This window comes from Eretmochelys imbricata, chromosome 8, assembly GCF_965152235.1.
Source record: "Eretmochelys imbricata isolate rEreImb1 chromosome 8, rEreImb1.hap1, whole genome shotgun sequence".
NCBI lineage: Eukaryota > Metazoa > Chordata > Testudines > Cheloniidae > Eretmochelys > Eretmochelys imbricata.
The window spans coordinates 18,431,248-18,455,588 of NC_135579.1; the positions used below are offsets into that span (position 1 = coordinate 18,431,248).

Consider the following 24,341-nt stretch of genomic DNA (forward strand, 5'->3'; position numbering starts at 1 on the left):
TGGGGGCAGCGTGTGGAGCCCCCTGGCCATGCCTCTGCCTAGGAGCTGGAGGAACATGTCACTGCTTCCTGGAAGCTGCCTGACATCAGTGCTACCCCAAACCCCCTTCTGTGCCCCAACTGCCTGCCCCAGCCCTGAGTCGCTCCCGCACCCAAACCCCCTCCCACACACTGAACCCCTCCTTTCTGGCCCTACCCTGGAGCCCACCCCCCCCGCCAGCCCACAGCCTGTACCCCCTCCAACACGCAACACCCTGCCCCAGCCTGGAGCCCACTCCTACACTCCGAACCCCTTGGCCCCATCCCCCAGCCTGGCACCCCAAACTCCTCATCCCCGGCCCCACCCCAGAGCCTGCAACCCCAGCCAGAGCCCTCACCCTCACCCCCTCCCGCACCCCTACCCCAGCGAAAATGAGTGAGGGTGGGGTAAAGCAAGTGACAGAGGGCGGGGTATGGCGTGAGCAGGGGCAGGGGAGAGACAGGGGTGGAGGCAGGGTGGCGGGGCCATGATGTTCGGTTTTCTGTAATTAGAAAGTTGGCAACCCGAACATCTACACTTCAACAAAAGACCTGCGGCATAGATGTGGCTGGCCTGGGTCAGCTGACTTGGGCTTGCAGGGCTTGGGCTAAAAATTGCAGTGTAGACATTTGCATTTGGGCTGCAAAGGATGTGGCGGCTCAGATCTCAGGCTCCAGCCTAAGCCCAAATGTCTACACTGCAATTTTTACCCTGCAGCCTGAGCCCCAGCAGCCTGTTGTGGGCTCTGAGACTCAGTACTAAGGATTTTTTTATTGGAGTGCAGATGTACCCTGGAAGTCTTCCCACTGATTTCAGGGTGTTGGATCAGGCTCCGTGCAATGAGCAGAAGTGGGCTGTTTTGCATTCAGTTTGCACACGTGTAAATTGTAACATGAAGTGCAAAGCAGTGGAGAATCAGGCCTATAAATACTAGAATTGTGATCCAAAAGAAATTAATGCTAGACCACCTTTTGAACCATTTAGTCTGTCCTAACTCAGTTAGAAATCTCAATAGGCCAAAGCCTGTCCTAATTTATGATCTAAGCAACCCCCTTGACTTCAAACAACATGAAAGTCAGGGCAGAATTTGCCCCATTAACATCAATGAGAATTTTGTCACAATAAGGACTAAGTGAAAACTGAGTCAGGACCTGCAGGTTTAGCCTGGTGTGTTTAACTCTAAGAGCAGATTGGCTTGCGAAAACAAAAAAAAAGAATTTTTGTTAAGATGATGTGAAGGTTGCTGATGTACAACAGTGCCTTCCCACAGTACCCTTCTGGAACTTGAGACTTCAAACCTCTAACCTCAAATGTTAGTAAAACAGGAGCTATGCAGTTAAGAGTTCCCCCGTATGTCCCTTAAAATAACTTACAGCAAGTCCCCAAACACCCAAATTAGAAAATCAGGACATGCACAGCCAAGGTAATGCTTTCTGTGCAACAATCCAGACAACCTTCTCTTCCTTTGGAGGGATGGCACAAAGAACCTGCAAAGCTAGAGCACCGTATCTTTCCATAAGAAATACTGTTATTTTGTGTGTGTCCAACAGAGCTCCTGCCGGAGGTAACGCAACACCGAATTCCCCAAGTATTGTTGCACACATAGATGTCATGTAGCCATATGGTGGCATCCCAAAGAGGGACAGAGTTAAGGTTGCCTGGGTATGGTTTATGAGAAATAAAGATGTAAAGAACAACAAAGGAAAGACAAGTTAAGCCTAAATTCTGCTTCCAACGAATGAGTCTAATGCATTGTCTGCATGGTTTGAGTCTTACAGAGACAAAGAAAAAATGAGACTGTTCAGGGCCTTGCTCAGTCCTCTGTCTAGCTGAAGCTACATAAAGGGTCTCTTGTTGGAGGACACCATTCACTACATCACATGTTCCACAAGCAAATTGCCCTTCTTGGAAATGGTTTATATACTGAAGAGCCATCTGAAGCCTTTGACTTGTGGAAATCTGGTGTCTGGATTCTGGAGTTCATGTACATTTTAGTACATTAAGATCATTCAGTCAAGAGGAAGGTAGATGTGCCTGTTTTGAATAACATTTAATTGACTGTATAAGTCATGCCCTGTGTATTCTCTAATTACATGACCCTGTTTAAATCCTTCATCTAGACCAGCAGAGTATTAGCAGATGGACTATCCAGGACTCAGGAGTTTGTTGTAATGCTTTATCACATAATGAAAGTTGTCCTCATGAACAGGGTGAACTCTTCATGCATGTGATTCACTGTGAACAGCAGTCTAGTGATGTCACACCTCCTTTCCTCCTTCCACTTTTTTGCAGTACCAAGTTTATTTCTCTGACAACTAGAGGGAAAAAAACTGTTGAAAGACACAGGCATATGCAGTACAGCTGTCTTCCTTTCCCATGCTTGTTCTGTTGTATCCATTTCTAGTGTACAAGTATATAGAGCCTTCACATCAGTGAATTCAGAACAGATGACTTTTTGCTTTCAGGGCCGGAAAATAGGGAATAATCGATTATCCGTTTACAGATGAGATCAGCTTTTCAGAATTAAATGGGCACAGTTTCTGCAATAATAGCACATAGCTTTTGCATAGTGCTTTTTCCATCTGTAGATTCCAAAGCACTTCACAAAGGAGGTCAGTATCATTAGCTCCATTTTACAGATAGGGAAACTGAGACTCAGAGTGGTGCAGTGATTTGCCCATGCTCAGCCAGTAGCAGAGCCAGGATTTCATCCCAGGTATCCTCAGTCCTAGGCTAGGGCTCTGTCTTGTGATTGCTTTGGCACACTTCTTCAATTAAGCCTGTACTATTTCCTGATCATGCATGTGTCCTGCTCCAATCTAATCTAAAGTCTTCATCACTGTAGTTTACAGACACTCTTTTCTCAACCTATGTATTATATATATATTTTTAACATTAGCTTTAATAAAATTTTTATATCCGATTTTCTCCAAGTATTGAACATTGTAAATAACAATAATCTCTCTTCCTACCCTGACTGTGCAGAAATAACTTGATTACTTAATGAGGTTACGTGGGTGGGGGGAATTTATTAAGGGAAAAATCTTCATAGAAGAAATGATTTTTATATTTAGTTCTCAAAATAAGTAGGCAAGTGGTCATACTTACTATTCACAGGATCTAGTTCCATAGCCTAGATCTAGCTCCAGCTCCTGTTGTCCAAGGCTATGCCTACACTGCAAATGTGGGTGCGATTGTAGCTCATGTTGATGCACCCTGTTAATCTAGGTAGCGTGACTAAAAATAGCAGTGAGGACATAGCAGCATGGGCGCCAGATGTACAAGCCTACTTGCCCCCATACTCACATTGGTAGCCTGTGCTGCCAATTCCTCACTGCTATTGTCAGTGAGCTAGCTCGATTAAAGCAACGGTGGGTATGTCCGCATGAGTTGCAAATTATACCCCGGGTGACAGTATGACCTCAGGTGTGTGTGCTCTACTGTTCCAGCTGGACTGATTAGTTTGGGCTCACTTTTAATCAACACCCACATCCTGAATCACACAGACTATAGAGCCCAGGTGTAATGTGCTCAACGTGGCTAACAATACATTCTGCAGTAGGTGAAGTTTTCATTTGATTTTTAAGATGAGCCTCAAGAAGATGGCACTGCAGGTCATGAAGTATATAAAACAATACTGTAGAACCTTCATGGTAAAACCATGTCCATTTCTGTAATATTTGACTTGCACTTGTATAGTGTTAAAATCACCCAATCAAATTTCATTTTGATTTCTAAATGTATTAAAATACCACAGAGAACTTAAAATTGCCCATTTCTTGAGAACTGAAGAATCCAATGCCATGTGAAGGATCACAAATTCTGGAATTGTTCTTGGTGACTGTATCTGACTCCATTAGTGAGGCACCCAGATACTTAGCATGTCTTGTCACATTAATCATGTAGAGTCAATCAAGTTGTAGTGCATTAGCAACAGAGAGACGGGAAACCTGAACCTCCTTCAATCATCAGCAGTCTTTACAGGGCAGGGTAATACACTACAAGCCTTCCCCTTATCACCATTATGATCAATTGAATGTTGATTTCAATAGTTTTATTGGCAGGATGAGGTCCACAAGTGCTGCCAAAGCTGACATCAAAACAATCATTTAGGTGGAGTATTTCATCACTAAAGCTTCAGACTCCCTTTACAATATTATTGGTTTGTATTTCTTTAACTTTTGTTGGAGTGTTCCATCAGAGTAACATGCAGGAGGAGACACACTGTGTTTGTATTGCATATAAAATCCCTTATAAATAAAACAGGAATATATTTATAGCAATAGTAATACTTTGAACTTATTCACAGACTTTCATTGTGAGGATCTAAAATGATTTTTAAAAACGTGGGCAACTCTTTTTAATCCCCTATTTTACAGAAGGGGAACTGAAGCACATAGAAGTGTAACGTGCAGGTTCACACAGTAACTCATGGGCTTGGTCAGTAGTACCCAATGACTGGAAGATAGCTAATGTTTAATATAGCCAATATTTAAGAAGGGATCTAGAGATGATCCTGGGAATTACAGACCGGTAAGTCTAACATCAGTGTCGGGCAAATTAGTTGAGACAATAGTAAAGAATAAAATTGTTAGACACATAGAAAAACAAATTGTTGCACAAAAGTCAACGTGGTTTCTGTAAAGGGAGATTGTATCTTACTAATCTATTAGAGTTCTTTGAGGAGGTCAACAAACATGTGGACAAGGGGGATCAGTGAACATAGTGTACTTAGATTTCCAGAAAGCCTTTGACAAGGTCCCTCACCAAAGGCTCTTACGTAAATTAAGTTGTCATGGGATAAGACGGAAGATTCTTTCATGGATTGAGAACTGGTTAAAAGACAGGGAACAAAGGGTAGGAATAAATGGTAAATTTTCAGAATGGAGAGGGGTAACTAGTGGTTTTCCCCAAGGGTCAGTCCTAGGACCAATCCTATTCAACTTATTCATAAATGAACAGTGTGGTGGCAAAGTTTGCAGATGATACTAAACTGCTCAAGATAGTTAAGACCAAAGCAGACTGTGAAGAACTTCAAAAAGATCTCACAAAACTAAGTGGTTGGGCAACAAAAGGACAAATGAAATTTAATGTGCATAAATGTACAGTAATGCACATTGGAAAAAATAACCCCAACTATATATACAATATGATGGGGGCTAATTTAGCTACAGCTAATCAGGAAAAAGATCTTGGGAGTCATCGTGGATAGTTCTCTGCAGACATCCATGCAGTGTGCAGCAGCAGTCAAAAAAAGCAAATGGGATGTTAGGAATCATTAAAAAAAGGATAGAGAATAAGACAGAGAATATCTTATTGCCCTTATATAAATCCCTGGTACGCCCACATCTTGAATACTGCATATAGATGTGGTCCCCTCATCTAAAAAAAGATACACTGGCATTAGAAAAGGTTCAGAAAAGGGCAACTAAAATGATTAGGGGTTTGGAACAGGTCCCATATGAGGAGAGATTAAAGAGGCTAGGACTTTTCACCTTGGAAAAGAGGAGACAAGGGGGGATATGATAGAGGTATATAAAATCATGAGTGGTGTGGAGAAAGTGAATAAGGAAAAGTTATTTACTTGTTCCCATAAAAACTAGGGGCCACAAAATGAAATTAATGGGTAGAGGTTTAAAACAAATAAAAGAAAGTTCTTCACTCAGCACACAGTCAACCTGCGGAACTCTTTGCCTGAGGAGGTTGTGAAGGCTAGGACTATAACAGGGTTTAAAAGAGAACTGGATAAATTCATGGAGGTTAAGTCCATTAATGGTTATTAGCCATGATGGGTAAGGAATGGTGTCCCTAGCCTCTGTTTGTCAGAGGGTGGAGATGGATGGCAGGGAAAGACCACTTGATCCTTACCTATTAGGTTCACTCCCTCTAGGGCACCAGGCACTGGCCACTGTCGGTAGACAGGATACTGGGCTAGATGGACCTTTGGTCTGACCCAGTGTGGCCATTCTTATGTTCTTATGTTATGTTCTTAGGAGTAGAACCCAGGTCTCAGGACTCCCAGTTCTATTGCTCTAACCACTAAAAAATGTTGTCTCCTTATGACACAAACATAGTGGTCTGTTGTTTTCTTAAAATCTTCTAAACATTATTGTGCATTTGTCCCTAGAAACAGGCCTGACTCTGAAGTAAAACACATGATCATCATTGAATCACATTAGAGGTCACAGATCCCTATAGTCACAGGCTGTGGCAAATTTGTATTGTAGAATCAATATATTTTTTACAATCAAAGCCTGTGCTGAGCCTCTAATATTAGAGACAGCCTCCATGAAATATTACATTGATTACACTGAAGAAGTTGAGAACAAAATAATAAACCCCCACTGGGAGAACTAGGTTTATTTATTAGAATGAGTGTCTTCAATACAATAAAATCCAAGTTTCATCCCTTAAAACACTATTATAAATACCATAAAAATGCATTTCACCTCCCGTCAACCAAGCTGCAATGGCTCATGCTATACTAAGCCCTGAATAAAGGGGAATGCCAATTGTTTTCCTTCTTATCTCGCTGTATTAAGTACTTGTCTAACTCCAGAGATGGGATTATGATGGGGTCTGAATCATCTCCCACTAATAAAATCCAATATAAAATTTTGGCATCTCTGTTGTTCAGAGAGGGTAGGCTGCAAGGTTAAGAATAATAGACCTTGTCACTTCACATAGCCTTGTTATTAGAGATATTTAGTGCTGAGGCTGAGCTGTAGGGGTAACCGGTAGGATGCGATGATGTTGCTTCCTGCATCAGCGAGCACAATATTGATTGTAAGCTGTCATCCCTTGTGCATGCTTTGTGGTATTCCAATAGTCTCAAACAGACCACAGTGCATCAGGCGAGTGTCTCACACGCTGTGTTAACCAACACTGCTATAAAAGCTTGGTTACCATCCTTTAATACATCTCTAGAACATCCTGCCACCTCTTCTCTGGTTACAGCAAGCACATGTGGCTCTTCACACTGGAGCATCAAGGGCTAAATAAAATAATGCAGGGTGCAAATCCTTCACTGGTTGTTTTAGGGCTTTCTGCAGGCCAAGTATCAGTATCTCCCATTGTAGAGTTGCTGGTACTCAGCACATCTCAGGGTCAGGCCAATAGTTTTGTGCATTGATCCTGGTTTCTGTAAATGGCCATAAACAACAACTATGCCCAGAGAAATGCCCATATAACTCGGGAAATGTTTGCTGTATGAGAGAACAGAACAGGAGACGCAAATTCAGCTGTTAACAGGTAGTGCAGGAAAACAAGCCAGAAAGCTGTACGTTTCACTGTGCACCCATTGTATTTATAATTGTAGTGGTACGGGCTGCTCATGGTGGGCATGACAGACATTGCCTGGTTGCATGCTACTGTAAATAGGTTCAGAGCATGTGCTCACTCGTCACTTTCACCTGTGCCTTTTCTGAAGTTGCCAGTCTCCACTGACTTGTACTTTAGGGCTTCTCTAAAAATTGCCATTCACCAGTTAGGTTGGGGCTGTACTGATCCTCACAGAGAGCCATGAGCATAGTTACTTTTCCTTCATAGGCAGAAACCTTGATAAGTCCTATGGCATGACTGTTGTGGCTGTGGAATTTCATCACAGAGGGGGTGGGTAGGTGTGTGAGTGTGTGTGTGTGTGAGTGTGTGAGAGAGAGAGAGAATAGGGACAATATAAAATACTTGGGTCCAATTCTTCTCTCACTCCATATGAGCAACTACCATTGATTTCAATGGGTACTACAGCACATCGGTGAATCAGGCCCCAGTAATTACCAGACCCTTTTGAAAGTGTGGTTGTACATATTTCGAGGAGTTTTAGGAGCCTCAGTTGGAGCCACATGCTGGCAGTCAATAAACTCTCTGTCTTTCACCAATACGCCTCTCTTGGGTGCTTACTAACAGTTAACAATAATGCCAAGGCAGAAGCAGACTCATAGGGAGCTTGATATGATCAAGTTGTTCTGTCAAATCTTCTTGAGGATACCTTGTTTTTCCGTGTTCACCTCGTTCCCTGGCTGGTCCTGAAGCCTACAGGTGTGATTAGGCTGTAAGGGATGGCTTTCCCCACTGATATGCCATCTTGGTTAAGGATTCCCTGGATCCTAGAGGGAGCAATCTAAGCAGGGCTGCTGTATTTAGCACCACTGTACTTGTGGTGCAGCTGCCCTGCCTACCCCTCTTCTTGCAGCCAGTAGGCGTAAGGGAATTTGGTGGTAGTGGGGGGAGAGGCATTGTTTCCATAAATGCACTTCCATTGGGGTTGTGGTGCCATGCCTTGACTCCATCCATCATCACATCCCTTCTGCTCTCTCTGAGCTCAGTGTATATGGGCCACCTCTGCTATATGGCTGCCACATTAGCTTAGCTATTTGCACTGGATGCAACTGGAGATCCACACCAACTGGGTCACCACACTGCTCAGTACTGTTGTGGATCACATCCACGCAGTAGCTCAACCCCTTGTGTCACTGGCAGGATTAAGCCTGTAATATTGACCTGGGATAGAGTCCAACCAGCAAACTGGAGGTGAAAGGCTCTATTTCCCACTACCACTCTCCGAGCCACCCTGCCACCTGAATTATCCACACAGTCACTAAGACAGGAGGATTTATTAGGTCCTTCTGTCATGCCTAGCAGCACTTCCAACAGCATGATCAGAGACTGGCAGACAGCTGATTTTGAGTCTCCCCAGGAACAATCCTGGCATTAAAAGTTTAAGCTCATGCAGCATTTAGAAACCACACCAATCAGTGAAACCACACCAAAACACATTTGAGACAATTTTACTTCTGATGCCAGAGTGCAGGCTCTCTTTACAGGATTTTTTTTTTAAAAAGATGTTTACTTTTGCTATTTTTTTAATCATTTCATTTTAAAAAACAGGTTACTCCAGAAAGCCATTTTTTGTAATAAATTTGTAAGCCAGCATAATTTTTTTCCCTTGTAATCATTCCTTTAACCAAGGCAAACTTATCTGTTCCTGTCCTGAGAAGTCTCATGAACAGCTGACAGGCTATTAAGTAGTGAAATAATAATTAGAAGCTTGGTTCCAAGTACTTCAACAGTGACTTCCTCCTGCCCCAGAGATATTAAGTGAAGGTCCCCAGTAGCTGTGCAGTTTGTGTAATTTCCTTATGGTATTTATGTCCATTGAGTAAGTGGCAGTCTTTCTTGTAAGGTATAGGACTTGGTAAGTCTTGAAGGACATGCTGGAAATCCAACTCATGCCTTACAAAAGAGTCTTTAAAGGGTATGCTTTGCCTTTAAAAATTCTAGTAAATTTCATTGCAACAAACACAGCTGTTGTCTCTTTTGCACATTGTTCACAAGCCACAAGAATGCACAGCACACTGAATAAAATTTCAGTTTTATATTGTACAATTGCTCAGATAAAGAAGGGACCTAAGTAATTCTTAGGGGCAGCCTTGCCATGCAAAGAGGAAGAGCTCTTATTTTTACCATTATACCACAGAACCAGGGACACCCTCTCTTCAAAGCAGTTAGGTGCAGACAGCAGTATGTGGTGGTGGTTGTATTTTTTTCCCCACAATGTCGTAAATTAGCAACTTAGAATTTGTCATTCAAATATAAATAAATAAATAATAATAATAAAAAAAATTAAGAGCGAGATTCAGTCATGACATGCAAGAGATTAAAACAGAACTATTAAAAATGACCAAAGCAAAACACAGGAAATGCAGACAAAAAGCCCAGATTCATTTTGGTTTGCAATAGTTGCATTTTGGAAGCATTAATTATAAAGGTATGTCATATACCAAAAAAAGGCACCACAGTATCTACAGAGCCAAATCCTTAAGAGTTTCTGTGGGATGCAAAGAAGGAAGGTAGCATCCTTGATTAGAGTGTACAGTTGATCTTTCCCTCCTACCTCCTCCTCCCCCCCAACTTTAAACCTGTCCATTGCAAATTTGATCTTTCCATTTTATGTTTGGTTTCGCTGTCTCCATGGCGGGGCAGGGAGGGGAGAAGGGGGAGGGAAGAAATGAGGGAGAAAAAAAAAGATAAATTTAAAAAAACATTGGCAAGGGCAACATCATTCTGCAAGTGGAATATCTCAAATGATACTAAAAGAACCCTGGGATTACTTAATTAGAAACAACACATACACACCCCCCCTTCTTTTCTGACCTAAGTTGAATTTTTAAATACCATACTACAGTATTAACCTCAATTTAAACCAGCAGATGTCTAGAACCAAACAACACTAGGAACCACCAAAGAGTACTGGATGTAATAAAAGCATCAGAAATCCAAGCCAGCTATTGAAGGGATCATTACATCTGTTAGCTCTCAACTCTTAAAAAAAAAATAAACAAAACCATGATACCAGTATCTACTGGGTTTGCCAACCCGTTGCTTTAAGGTGAGTGGGAGGCAGGGGATATTGGAATCTGTTTGCATGCCTCTACACATTATCTGCAGAGGAATAATTAAACAAATGAACAGGGAGGAGGGAAAAGAAAAGAAACATTTTAAAACTTGTGTTTACTAATATTCTGTACATGAGATTCCTAAAGAATAACTTGTCCTCCTAGTTAACCTTGTCCTGGAATATATACAGATTATTTGTTGCGGCCACTGCAATGATATTTTCTGAAGGATGCCAAGCTGTATGCAAGATCTTTTTGCTGAAGTCCAGACTGTCCACGCTAATTTCGTCTTTCCTCCGTTTGCCCCCAACGCACACTTTGCGGGGCTTGAGTATGGCCCGGGGTTTGCTGTTTTCCCTAGAGGCCTCCAGGGTTACGTCACGCTTGGTGTTGCGGTCAAACATTCTGAAAAAATTGTTGTAGGAACCGGTCATTATGACACTGTGAAGCAAGTGGAAAGAACAGATGAGAGTTAATTATGCCATACAAGGATGGCACAGCAGCTAGAGTTTAGGGCCTCTCAAGCTTCTATGTCTTACTCTCCCTTCCCCAATCTTGAGGCATCAGATCATATTCACTATCCTTCTGGACAATAAGGGCATGGTGAGAGACAATGTCACTCCTGAATTAGCCATAGTGGTTTGTGATAGACTGACCTCAAGATGGCAACCTTCCTCCTTCCCCAAGGGCTAGGAATGACTTTGGTAACTTTCCTTTGAGTTCTTGGTTTTTTCCCCATGCCTCTATATTTATTGGGCTTGGATGACTGAGAACTCTATTGATAAAGGCTATTCTTGCAGGACTTCCAACCAGCCAGAATCAGCAAGTTCTGGAGAACTCCATTCCTTTTATCAGACCAAAGATCTTTGGATATATTTGAATAAGCCCACGCATCTCATCAAGTCTTTTCTCTGTACTTATTCAAAGAAAATTCCCATGGAAATCCATGAGTTTTTCCGAAGTACAGACTGAATAAGAATCTCATAATTCGACATGAGTTTTTTCTGACCTGTACTCTGAATTTCACCCATCGTTAAAGGCAAAAACCCCCAACCTTTTAAACTACTGATGGGGCAAGGAGGCATTATTTGGAACCAACTTAGATATGGGATTTGGGTTCAAGGCTCAATTAAGGCTGGGTTTATGTTTTGAGGGTGCTGAATTTGCACAAGATTTTGGTGCACAAATGCAGAAATCGTACAAGATTTCAGGTAATCGTACGTGATTTCTGCCACCTTGAATGGTGTGACTAATGTGAGAATTTCTGCAATTTTGGACCAAACTGTATCGTCATCTTCTTCAGCCAAAATCTCCACATGAACAACTGGTCTCCTGAGATTTCAGCCACATCGAAACCAGAACCAGAAGGTTTGGATGATGTGGTACCAAAACTTCAGGCATAGATTCAGATTACAAGGATTTGCATCTGACAGCACCTCCCCACTTCCAATAATGCCTGAAATTTTGAGGAGTTTAACATGCGGTTCTGGGTTAGGCCAATCTCTGTTTCTATCCATATATTTATGAAAAGAACTCCAAACTGTGCACCAAACATTCATGTCACCCACAAAGAGGTCAGTGAAAGAACTATAGAGCAGAAGGGAGAGAAGAGCCAATAGTATGATGTACATGCTGGTTGTGGTTAAGGTTGCATTACATTTTGCACTTAACATAGGAATTCAACTTCTCTGCTGTGTAAGAAAAATAAAGCATATCCTCCCAAACTGACAGCACATTCTGAGCGCAGAATGAATAATACAATGGGTGGTTTGGGGAACCGTCAGAGAAAAATCCCTTCTTATAATTCATGATGATGCGTCTCACCTGTCAGACCCATTCCACACACATTCAAATTTATCGAAGATGCAGTCATTCTCATAGAGCGAGCACAGCTTGCTTCGGAGGTAATCGTGTACCTAACAGCAAAGGCACAAGGCAGCGGAATGAAAACAAGACCAGGCTCTATCAGAACTTCCACAAAGCATGAAGTCCAAAACTCATCAAAAAGCATAGCCAGTTTGTCAGCATTGCACCTTCAACATCTACTCACTGCTTGTTACTTCTGCATTTCACCTATATAGCCCAGCGCCTTACAAATGTGAGGTTTGTTCCCGCTGTAGTACTTACTAATACATCCTCAAACAAAGGCATTGATGGATATATTGACTGGTTCACTGTGTTCTCTGAATGCAGCCAATGAAGTGAGCTGTAACTCACAAAAGCTTATGCTCAAATAAATTTGTTAGTCTCTAAGGTGCCACAAGTACTCCTTTTCTTTTTGCAGATACAGACTAACATGGCTGCTACTCTGAAACCTGTGTTCTCTAAATGGAGTTGGACAGAGCGTTTAAGTGTGTTCAGTTGTATATGCACTTTCAATCATTTTACAGTCTAGCCTATGAAAAATGAATGTTACCATTTCAAAGATGGCTCAAGTCCCCAGTGGGCTGAAGTACAGTGACAGATCTGTGTTAAGGGACCCAGCATTGGAATGGTATCGGGTGCTGCGGGTCTGGATTAAGGAAGGTCTCGTGGGGCACTTTGCCCAACACCTGTCCAAAATATACCTGAAAATCAATTCCTCACCTTCACCAAACTAGTTTCACCAATCTATCCAAATCATAAAAGGAAAAAAATCAAAAAGGTTATAATTTATCAAGTCACTCAAGCTCATATTTTATAGATATGCTCCCATTGAAATCACAGGCAAAACTTCTGTGGGAGCAGGGGCAAGTTCTTATACTTTGTATGTTTACCCTAACCCTTTCTATCACGAACTTGTGCACCCATCAATGAAAGGTGAAATCTGGTGCTTTCCCATTTATTCCGAATCCCTACAACTGTTCCTATTTAGTTTTAAATGTCTCTTGTCCCATCAGCCTTGAAGATGAAATACCTGGTATGTCTCAATAGGCCTGTTCTCCATGTTCAGGTCCCATACTTTGACGGTGAGATAGTCCCTGGTCATGATATACCTTCCACTGTGACTGAATTTAACATCAGAAATTGAGGAGATGATCTCAGAAAAAAATGATCTGTTACTTGGGTCTTCAGGCTCTTCAAAAACTGCAGAACAAAAGAAAAACAGCAACATAAAACATGCTGTAAGTTGAATCCATATGATCTTAGAGGAAGACTGGTCATGCAACAATGGCACACTGGGGCCCCAAATCAGGAAAGCATGTGATTAACTTATTTGGGGTCGGGAAGGAATTTTCCTCCAGGGCAGATTGGAAGAGGCCCTGGAGGTTTTTCGCCTTCCTCTGTAGCATGGGGCACGGGTCACTTGCTGGAGGATTCTCTGCTCCTTGAAGTCTTTAAACTACGATTTGAGGACTTCAATAGCTCAGACAGAGGTGAGAGGTATTTTGCAGGAGTGGTGGGTGAAATTCTGTGGCCTGTGTTGTGCAGGAGGTCAGACTAGATGATCATAATGGTCCCTTCTGACCTAAATATCTATGAATTATGCAAATTAAGTGCTTTCCTGAATCAGGGCCTGGGCTAGCATGGTCAGTTGGAATGTTCTAATGTGTCTGCTTGGACAGTATTTAGTGGCAAATCAGTGACTGTACCTGTATAGAAAGGACCGTAACAAAAGGATAGGAACGTAGGAATTGCCATTCTACATCAGACCCGAGGTTCATCTAACCCAGCAATCTGACAGTGGCCAGCACCTGGTGCTTCACAGAAAGGTGCAAGAAATCCCATAACAGACATTTATTTCATGAACCAGCCCACAGGGTAAGTTTCTTCTGATATCTGTATCTGAATGTGCAACATTAAAATAATCAAGAGAAAGAAGGGAAATTTGAGCCAAACTCAGTTTTGTTTCTACTTTTTCCTAAGAACCCTTCAGCATTTGAGCCTGATCCTTCATGGTGCTGGGGGCCCTAAACTCACATTGATGAAAGTGTCAGTGCGACACAAAAATCTTGCATATTAAGCTCTTTTTTGGGGTGAAACTTCATTTTTTTCCCTTGAGTTCCACCTCTTTACATCATGATAAGGAAAACCTGGCATTGGTGTTCTGAGATCTTAGAGTGAGACATTTTCAGCACAAAGGTCTAGCACCAAAATGCAGTGACCAGTGAGACTGTCATGCTTTCTCACCATTTAATTTTGTCTGACAGTTTTAAACTATACAGTACAATCTTTGGTTGCATTTCATCATTCATGTGCAAGGCACCCTACAGTGCTATTCAGAGAGTCATTATAAATCACGCACTATAAAATATTAATTTCCTAAATTAAAATGCAGCACTACAAAATGAGGCGTCACTTTGACTGCACAGCTGGAATGAATCCAAAAGGTGGTGAACACAAGAGTTGTAGGGCCAAAATTGACTCTGCTATAAGCAGATGCAACTCGATTGGAGTCAGTGGACTTGCATCCCCATTTATACTGGGTCTGGATTTGACATAAAGTAGACAAAATGCCCATATTTGAAGGATTTTACCCTGCATAGTTGAAGCTACCTCACCTTTAATAAGAGCAATGAGCAAGGAGGACCATAGGAAATCAATATATCAACAATGTAACACTAGCCCAAAACCATAAAGCCTTACAGATCATTCCTGCACCCTGAAAATCAAAGTGATGAGCAACTTGAAGTCAATGTACAATTTCATAGCTACTGCAAGCATACAATCTTGTAACTCCCTGAATACATCACAATTTGAGCAGCTTACAAAGGAGACCAATGAAGTTCAGCAATTTGGGGCCCATTTATAAAATTATATTTCTGAATGCCATCAGCAGGACGTGTCTCTCTCAAAACCACCTGAACTGGTGGTCCTCGTCACATATGGACCCTTGTTGGTGGCATCAACAGAGGCTGAGGACTGAGTGGGCCATCTATCAGGTCTGATCCATCTCTGTAGATGGTCACTACGAGTTAGAGTTGAGGCAGGGTGGCATGGTGGAAGTTTGTATTGCTGCTGCACAGGCTACCCTTGTGCTGTGGTTGGAGAGAGGACTCCAGTCTCCATCCAGTCCCTTTCACTAGAACTGAAATTCTTTTTATAAAAACCCCTCCACTGCTGTTCCATTGAAAGTTGGACTAATATTCAGACCCACCTTCTGTCTAGAAAATAAGTGGCTTAACCTGGCTGTCAGCCTGGCTGTTTCATGTACCACAAGAAGTGCTGCCAGAGACTGACTTTCAGAAGACCATACTGAGTGCAAACATTTGTTCAATGTTATTATCCCCTATCTAAGTGCTGGGCTGTGAACTCCTGAATTCTGGAGTAGGATGGGGGAAAAAAATCGCCTCAAGTGCCAGAATAAATGATCTCTCTACAAATCAGAAATGACGTAGCTCACAGCAGGATCCAGGTTGGGCTCCTTTAATTGCCAGCAGGAATTCTGCTGACCTGCAGGTTTTAAAAAATAAATAAATGAAAAACCAACACCCCAACAACAACAGAAAATAAAAGATCTGAGCTGGTCTGCAGAGAGCATCTAAATTCCATGTCATGTCTTCAGTGTAATAATTACGGGTTTGCTCACACCCAGTGGGCTGACTTCATGAGGCTTTCTTTAATGGCTGCATCATTTCCATTCAGTGTGTACGTACGTGTATGAGCTTGTGTCAAGGCTGGAAGTGTTAAGTCTATATCACACGAGCAGGAGGAATTATTGCTGATGCTGTAGAACTGGGAAATGTCAAAAACTACAAACAACAAAAAAGCCCTGGAGTATCTGAAGAATACTGTGAATGAATGGGAAATACCAGCAAGAACAAGGCAATGGTGGTGTTAAAAAATAACAAGGCAAATTTTTGATACATTTCACCAGGAACTGAATATTCCACAGGCTATTGTTCTTGGGAGTCAGATCCCCCCTTGGCTGAACATCAAAATCTATTCCATTGCTTTTCCCCATGCTCTTTTTGTACAGGTTGTTATTGTTGTTTCTATATTTGCCTTTTTTACTGCTCATCTTTTTAACCTCAGTCTTCAACAACCATTGTATATGCTGTGCCAACCTTGCCTTTGTGGGGGGCGGGGTCCTCATTCCAGAGGTCTGAAGTCATAAGAAAAGCCACTACCAGGGGGAAAAGTGCTCTTCAGAGCAGCCCAAGGAAGTGACCAGGCGTCTATTTCTCCTGAATGCCCTGATGAGGGTCCCAGGAAATGGGGGCCTCAAAAGCAAGGGGGAACATTACTTTCACAGATGTCTCCATTGCCTTCCACCATGGGGGCACATCCATGCTGAAGAACGAGGAAATGTGCATGTAGGGCAAAGGAAGTGTCCAGTCATGGCTACAAAGGAGGCCATAATTCCCGAATGTCTTGATTCAAGTACGGGTCAAATTTTTTTATGTAAAACAGGTCCTTATGTCTGCAACGTTGGGACCCTGTCACTTCTCAGATAGGCTGGAAAACCAGAACTGCAAGAAGCAGGAAAAGATTTAGAGATGGACCCAAATGAAAATTCTGGAGCCAAAACACCCCTGAACTCCGGATCTTCGCTGAAATTCAGCCCATCTCCAGTAAGATCCTTTTGCAAGGCACCTTCAAACCCACTACTTGGACTGAGGTTTACTCATCAGTAAATAAGATCAACACCAACAGAGGGCTTTGTTATGCTCTTTACTCCATTTAAACTTTCATCACAATAAATTACCAATGCTGACTGGAAAACTGGAAACGTAGAAGTCTATGAATCGCATTGTTACCAGAGACCACAGGAGGCCTCACCACTCAGCACGGGCTCACAGTTTCAGATTCCATGTTGCCACAACAATTGGCTTCCTTGGCGATTTCATCGGCAACTACTGATTCAAGCCTGTCCCAGCATATTTGGCGCAATGTCAACCCTCAGTACAGCTGTAACAAGGAGTCCCATTGGAGACAACTGATTTCCATTCAGGTAAAAGATTTCATCACAGCAAGTAAAGACAAAGGAGAGGCAACATCAGGAAATGCTAACCATTTCCTATGCTGTGAAAAGAAGCCAAGATGGTGCAAGGGGCTGTTTCTTTTAAATAGACTCGGCAGACGCAGGGAGGGGGGAGGGACTGGAACACACAGACACAGTGAACACTGTGATGGCAGCAAACTGCATGTTTCTTCCATGATTGTTTGGGGAAGGGGGGGAGTTAGTTAGTAGGGCATGTGAAGGCCACAGGGCAAGGAGAAGAAGGCAAGAGGTATAGGTGTGGAGTGAATCTGAGGTGAAAAGACTGAGGTGGAAGAGGAGGGGGACAGTTGACCCAAACAGCCAATCATGATGGCACAGAAAGTCCAGTCAAAACTGTTTCTCCTCCATAGTATAATTATGAAACAGCAAAGGGACTTCAATTCATTTAAAATTCAAGGAAAAGGATGGCTCTCAGGGCCAGATTTTAAAGGTATTTAGGCACCTAAAAATTCAGGTAGGTGCCTAGTGGGATTTTCAAATGCACATGCCTTAACACATTTTTAGAAATACACTAGAATGACAGTGGTTCAATATTGCACTTCATAACTGCCAGCTGGAGAGGGCTTGTTAAGGCCTGGTCAGTGATCAGCTCAACTCTTGTTTGATCTGCATCTACGACACTGCCCAGGTGAAGCCTTGTCTAAATGGGAAATACTGTTGGATGATTCCCTCCTTGGGGAAAATGATTGGGTGAGTCTCTCTCTATGGAAAAATTGTTAGATGCAGCTCTCTATGGGAGTGTGCTGCCTCTCCACGGGAAACCTGTTGCCTTGTGTCTCTCCAAAGGAAAATTGTCACCTGCTTTGCTCTGCAGGAAAATTGCCAGTTTTGTCCCATTATGGTGGAAATTGTCAATCATGTCTCTATATGGGGAAAAATATCAGTTGTCTCTCTTTAGGGCAGAAATATCAGCCTAGGAGAGAGATTAACAAATCTCCATACAATTCCCAATCCCTTAATACACCTCCTAGAAGGCTTAGGCTATACAAGCCTCTTCCCCATTGTGCTCACTGCGCCTTTTCTACTTGGCATCCAGCTTTCAGAGTGTTTCAGATTCATTAGGATGCCACAGTCCAGCTTTTGTAACACCATCAGCACTGCATAAGGTGTATGAGTTATCCACCATGCACAGACCAGTCAAGGAGAGTCTGACTGGAAAGAAAATGCAGACAAAGCACATAATGGCTCGATGAAGTCTGGTTAATCAAAGAAGATTAGGGTTGGAAGAGACCTCAGGAGGTCATATAGTCTAACACCAACTAAATCATCCCAGCCAGGACTTTGTCTTATATGGCCATACAGTCTCCTACATGGGCTACTCAGAGTTTTCTTTGCATTTTTCCCTTGAGGGGCTCATGGGTGCCCTACCACTCATTCACATAGAAATTCTGTCCTAGTGCCCCCAGTAGCTCTCTGGTGATCCATATGGTACTGGTGGGCCTGTGCTCTAACCTCCCTCTGACTCCTTGGCAGTACAAACTCTGCAGAGCTTCTCTCCCAAGCCCAAGGATCTTTCATCTTGCTAATGGTAAAACTTCCCTAGGTAAGGAGTTCTTAGGGCATGGCTACACATGCAGATGTAGAGCGCTTTGAGTTAAACCAGCCTTCATAGCGCGCAGTAGGGAAAGCACTGCAATCTGTTCACACTGACAGCTACAAGCGCACTGGCGTAGCCACATTAGCAGCTCTTGCAACGGCCACAGAGAGCAGTGCATTGTGGTGGCTATCCCAGCATTCAAGTGGCTGCAACATACTTTTCAAATGGGGTGAGGTGGAGTGGAGTGTGACAGGGGAGTGTGTTGTGTGTACGTGGGGGGAGAGAGAATGGGTTTTTTCGGGGGCTGAGAGCATGTCAGCATGCTGTCTTGTAAGTTCAGACAGCAGCAGACCTCCTCTCTCCCCCCACCTCTCTCTCTCACACACAACATTCCACAGTAACGGTTGCTCTGTCTCGGTGCAGTTAAGCATGCCGGCTGTCAGAAACGGAGCTTTCAAAGGGCATATCCGTATTTCTACAGTGAGTCCAAAACAATGAGAAGAGTGGTCACTTTACTTAAGGGGATTATGGGACATTTCCAGAGGCTGATCAGAGCACAGTAAAGCAACACCTTGTTCACACTGACGCCCAGGCGTTTCAGCCAAGGTGCAACAAGCGTTAATCTTCTCGCCAAAGTGGAGTGCCAGGAGTGCTCTACCCATGGAGTCAGAGTGCTCTATGTGCCTTGCCAGTGTGGGCGGGTAGTGAGCTAGGGCGCCTGCGGCTGCTTTAAGGCGCTCTAACTCGCAAGTGTAGCCAAGCCCTTAGAGTAAAGGAACAGTTAATTTTATCAGTCTGGGTTGCTGATAAGTTTAATTAGTCTACCTCTGTATTAGCCCCTGTGGAAGTGCATGGATGAGATGCTGCTGATTGTAGCAAATAAAGCATGAAGAATGGGTAGGACCTCTCCTGGGAGAAAAGGAGTCATGAAGAGAGGACAGGGTTCAGTCTGTGAAGGCTTTAAGAGCACTAATGCTGGAAACATAAGAGCTGACACACACCGTGAAAAACCTGGGACAAACCCCCAACAGAGAGCCTCATACAAAGAATACAAAGCAGACTTTGATTCCTTTGAGTTCCTGGTACTGTAGGGAAAGTGCTTACAAGTCACCATGCGTCCCACCAGGTGATATGAGAGGTCTGATCAGAGTTAACGCATTCATTCCATGGTGCACTTGCTATGCCGAGGATATTTTAACTCCACCATCAGAGGTATTTCAACAGCTAAACATTCATATAGATCAGGGGTCTCAAACACGCGGTCTACGGGGCTATTTGCTGCAGCCCGCCAGCTCCCTGCAGTCCCCCCGCATCCCCCAGCGTTTACCTAGAGCGGCTCTGGCCCGGCTCACACCCGAGGCAGGGCAGGCTCCCTGCCTGCCTGCCTGGCCCCCGCGCCACTGCAGGAAGCGGCCGGGCCCTGGGGGACGGTGGGCACAGGGTTCTGTGCGTTGCCCTGGCCGCTCCTCCAGGTACCTACCCCGAAGCTCCCATTGGCCGTGGTTCCCCATTTCCAGCCAATGGGAGCTGAGGGGGGAGGTACCTGGAGGAGCGGCCAGGGCGACATACAGACCCCTGTGCCCTCCTTCCCCAGATTCCGGCCGCTTCCCGGAGTGGCACGGGGACACAGCAGGCAGGCAAGCAGCCTGCCCTGGCCCCAGTTCGTGCCGGGCTGGACCCCCCCCCCAAACCCCTCCTGCAGCTGAACCCCCTGTCCTGAGCCACCTGCCACATGCCTCCTGCACCCCAACCCCCTGTGCTGAGCCCCCTGCCGCACCCCAAACCCCTCCTGGGAATGGGGGCAGGGAAGGGGGTGGGAAGAGGTAGGGCAGGGGCGGGGCCCCATGGAAGGGATGGAGTGGGGGTGGGAGCGGGGTGCCAGTGATGCGGCCCTCAGGCCAATGTACTAATCCTCAGCTGTAGCGGCACAGGAGCTAGCGAACAGAGCTGTAAACAGGGGAGTTTCAGTGGGAGTTTGTAAGGGGCGATTGTCTTGTGGTGCTGGTTTGGGTTTTGCTGTGGTGGTGGTATTTTGGTGTGGTTTGTGTTTCCCAGATTAACAGGATTTAGGTGGGAAAGCTATGACAGATACAGAGGCAGCAGTGGGAGTGACCCATGTAGTGGAAAACACAATGAGGATGACTGGATGTGGAAGCTGCTGTATGTACATGATCCTGGAGGGGGTGCCTGGTAAGAGTTTTGTCTGCATGAAGTGCTGTCTGATAGAGCTGATGGAGGAAAAGATCCAAGGTTTGGTGATGTAGGTGGAAAGTCTGGTTGAGTTTAGAAAGGGGTTTGAGCAGATTAGGGAGCAAAGACATGAGGTGTCTGAAGGGAAAAGCTCAGACTTGCAGATGGAAGCAGGACTGGGGAATTCTGAGGGGAGACTGGGTGAGGAAAGTGGTCAGTGGAAGAATGTGACTAAAAGAACCAGGCAGCAGAAAAGAAGGGCTAGTGAAGGACAAATAGAGCTCAAGAACAGGTTTGCAGAGTTGGAAAATGAAGAAGGGGCTCAGCAGGTAGTCACTGAAGGTGGAAGGGTAAGGAAGAAGAGAAGAGCAGCTAGTCCTATAGGAAAAGGGGAAGAGTCAATGGAGACTACACCAAATATGAGCCCCAGGAGGATACAGGATGGGTTGAAGAGGATTACAAGGGAGAATAGGAATGGAAAGAACTTGCAGCCAGAGGGAACAGTGGATAGACTGGAGAATAACACCAGGAAAAGGCAGGTCTATCTGATCGGGGACTCTTTACTGAGAAGAATAGACAGGCCTGTAACCAGAGCTGATTGAGAGAATAGAAGGGTGTGCTGTCTTCCACATGCTAAGATATGGGATGTAGACCTGAGGTTGAAAAAGGATCCTGAGGTTGAAAAGGGAGCGGGAAAGAATCCCCTAATTATCCTTCATGTGGGAACAAATGATACTGATAGATTTTCACTGGAACGTATGAAGGGAAACTATGCTAGGCTGGGGAAGACGCTTAAGGAAATCGAGGCTCAGGTGATCTTTAGTGGGATTCTGCCTGTTCCTAGAGAAGGGCAACAAAGGTGTGACAAGATTATGACTATCAACAGATGGCTTAGGCAGTGGTGCTATAAGGAGGGCTTTGGATGTATGGCCACTGGGAGGCATTCATGGACAGAGGACAGTTCTCTCGGGATGGACTTCATCTGAGTAGGGAAGGAAATAGACTTCTAGGATGGAGGTTGGCCTAACTGATTAAGAGAGCTTTAAACTAGGAATTTGGGGGAGATGTCCAGGTAATCTCCATGTCGGATTTTAGCATTGAGAGAGAAAAAAAACAAAGTAAGAAAGGTACAGCCGTGGGTAGGAAAATGTATACAAGGAGGAAGGGAAGTGTGGATACCAGTCTAATAAGTTACACTGGCTGCAGAATGACCGTGCCTAATAGGGTACAGAATGTGAGCGAGGCCAAACAGCAAAAATTAAGATGTTTGTACACCAATGCGAGGAGCTTAGGTAACAAAATGGAGGAACTAGAGCTACTGGTGCAGGAAGTGAAACCAGATATTATAGGGATAACAGAAACATGGTGGAATAGTAGTCATGACTGGACTACAGGTATTGAAGGGTATGTGCTGTTTAGGAAAGACAGAAATAAAGGTAAAGTGGTAGAGTAGCATTGTATATCAATGATGAGGTAGAATGTAAAGAAATAAGAAGCGATGGAATGGATAAGACAGAGTCCGTCTGGGCAAAAATTACATTGGGGAAGAAAACTACTAGAGCCTCCCCTGGGATAGTGCTTGGGGTGTGCTATAGACCGCCGGGATCTAATTTGCATATGGAGCCCTGTTTAATGTTTTTAATGAAGTAAATCGCGTGATCATGGGAGACTTTAACTTCCCAGATATAGACTGGAGGACGAGAGCTAGTAATAATAATAGGGCTCAGATTTTCCTAGATGCGATAGCTGATGGATTCCTTCATCTAAAATGGATGTTGCTGAACCGACTAGAGGGGATGCCATTTTAGATTTGCTTTTGGTGAGTAGTGAGGACCTCAGAAGAAATGGTTGCAGGGGACAATCTTGGTTCAAGTGACCATGAGCTAATTCAGTTCAAACTGAATGGAAGGATTAACAAAAATAAATCTGCAACTAGGGTTTTTGATTTCAAAAGGGCTGACTTTCAAAAATTAAGGAAATTAGTTAGGGAAGTGGATTGGACTGAAGAATTTATGGATCTAAAGGCAGAAGAGGCCTGGGATTACTTTAAATCAAAGTTGCAGAAGCTATCGAAAGCCTGCATCCCAAGAAAGGGGAAAAAATTCATAGGCAGGAGTTGTAGACCAAGCTGGATGAGCAAGCATCTCAGAGAGGTGATTAAGAAAAAGCAGAAAGTATACAGGGAGTGGAAGATGGGAGGGATCAGCAAGGAAAGCTACCTTATTGAGGTCAGAACATGTAGGGATAAAGTGAGACAGGCTAAAAGTCAAGTAGAGTTGGACCTTGCAAAGGGAATTAAAACCAATAGTAAAAGGTTCTATAGCCATATAAATAAGACGAAAACAAAAGAAAGAAGAAGTGGGATCGCGAAACACTGAGGATGCAGTGGAGGTCAAGGATAATCTAGGCATGGCCCAATATCTAAACAAATACTTTGCCTCAGTCTTTAATAAGGCTAAAGAGGCTCTTAGGGATAATGGTGGCATGACAAATGGAAATGAGGATATGGAGGTAGATATTACCGTATCTGAGGTAGAAGCGAAACTCGAATGGCTTAATGGGACTAAATCGGGGGGCCCAGATAATCTTCATCCAAGGAATTGGCACATGAAATTGCAAGCCCATTAGCAAGAATTTTTAATGAATCTGTAAACTCAGGGGTTGTACCGTATGATTGGAGAATTGCTAACATGTTTCCTATTTTTAAGAAAGGGAAAAAAACGTGATCTGGGTAACTACAGGCCTGTTAGTTTGACATCTGTAGTATGCAAGGTCTTGGAAAAAATTTTGAAGGAGAAAGTAGTTAAGGACATTGAGGTCACTGGTAAATGGGACAAAATACAAAATGGTTTTACAAAAGGTAGATCGTGCCAAACCAACCTGATCTCCTTCTTTGAGAAAGTAACAGATTTTTTAGACAAAGGAAACGCAGTCGATCTAATTTACCTAGATTTCAGTAAAGCGTTTGATACCGTGCCACATGGGGAAGAATTAGTTAAATTGGAAAAGCTGGGGATCAATATGAAAATTGAAAGGTGGATAAGGAATTGGTTAACAGGGAGACTACAGCAGGTCCAACTGAAAGGTGAACTGTCAGAGTGGAGGGAGGTTACCAGTGGAGTTCCTCAGGGATCAGTTTTGGGACCAATCTTATTTAATCTTTTTATTACTGACCTCGGCACAAAAAGTGGGAGTGTGCTTATAAAGTTTGCGGATGATACAAAGCTGGGAGGTATTCCCAATTTGGATGTCCTTGTAAACTGGACTAATAGTAATA

The 24,341-nt window shown here is 43.6% G+C and overlaps 1 protein-coding gene across 1 annotated transcript in view; it reads right to left on the reverse strand.

The window, feature by feature from the left end:
• Positions 1-10,442: 10,442 nt before the first annotated feature.
• PPP2R2B (protein phosphatase 2 regulatory subunit Bbeta) overlaps positions 10,443-24,341 on the reverse strand; it is a 60,472-nt gene continuing 46,573 nt past the window's right edge. Inside the window, exons 4-6 of the mRNA XM_077823864.1 lie at positions 13,309-13,478; positions 12,237-12,328; positions 10,443-10,853 (exon numbers count right to left, since the gene is read on the reverse strand). Of these exons, the coding sequence (XP_077679990.1) occupies positions 10,574-10,853; positions 12,237-12,328; positions 13,309-13,478 (542 nt within the window). The 3' untranslated portion in view covers positions 10,443-10,573. The remainder of the gene's footprint in view (positions 10,854-12,236; positions 12,329-13,308; positions 13,479-24,341) is intronic.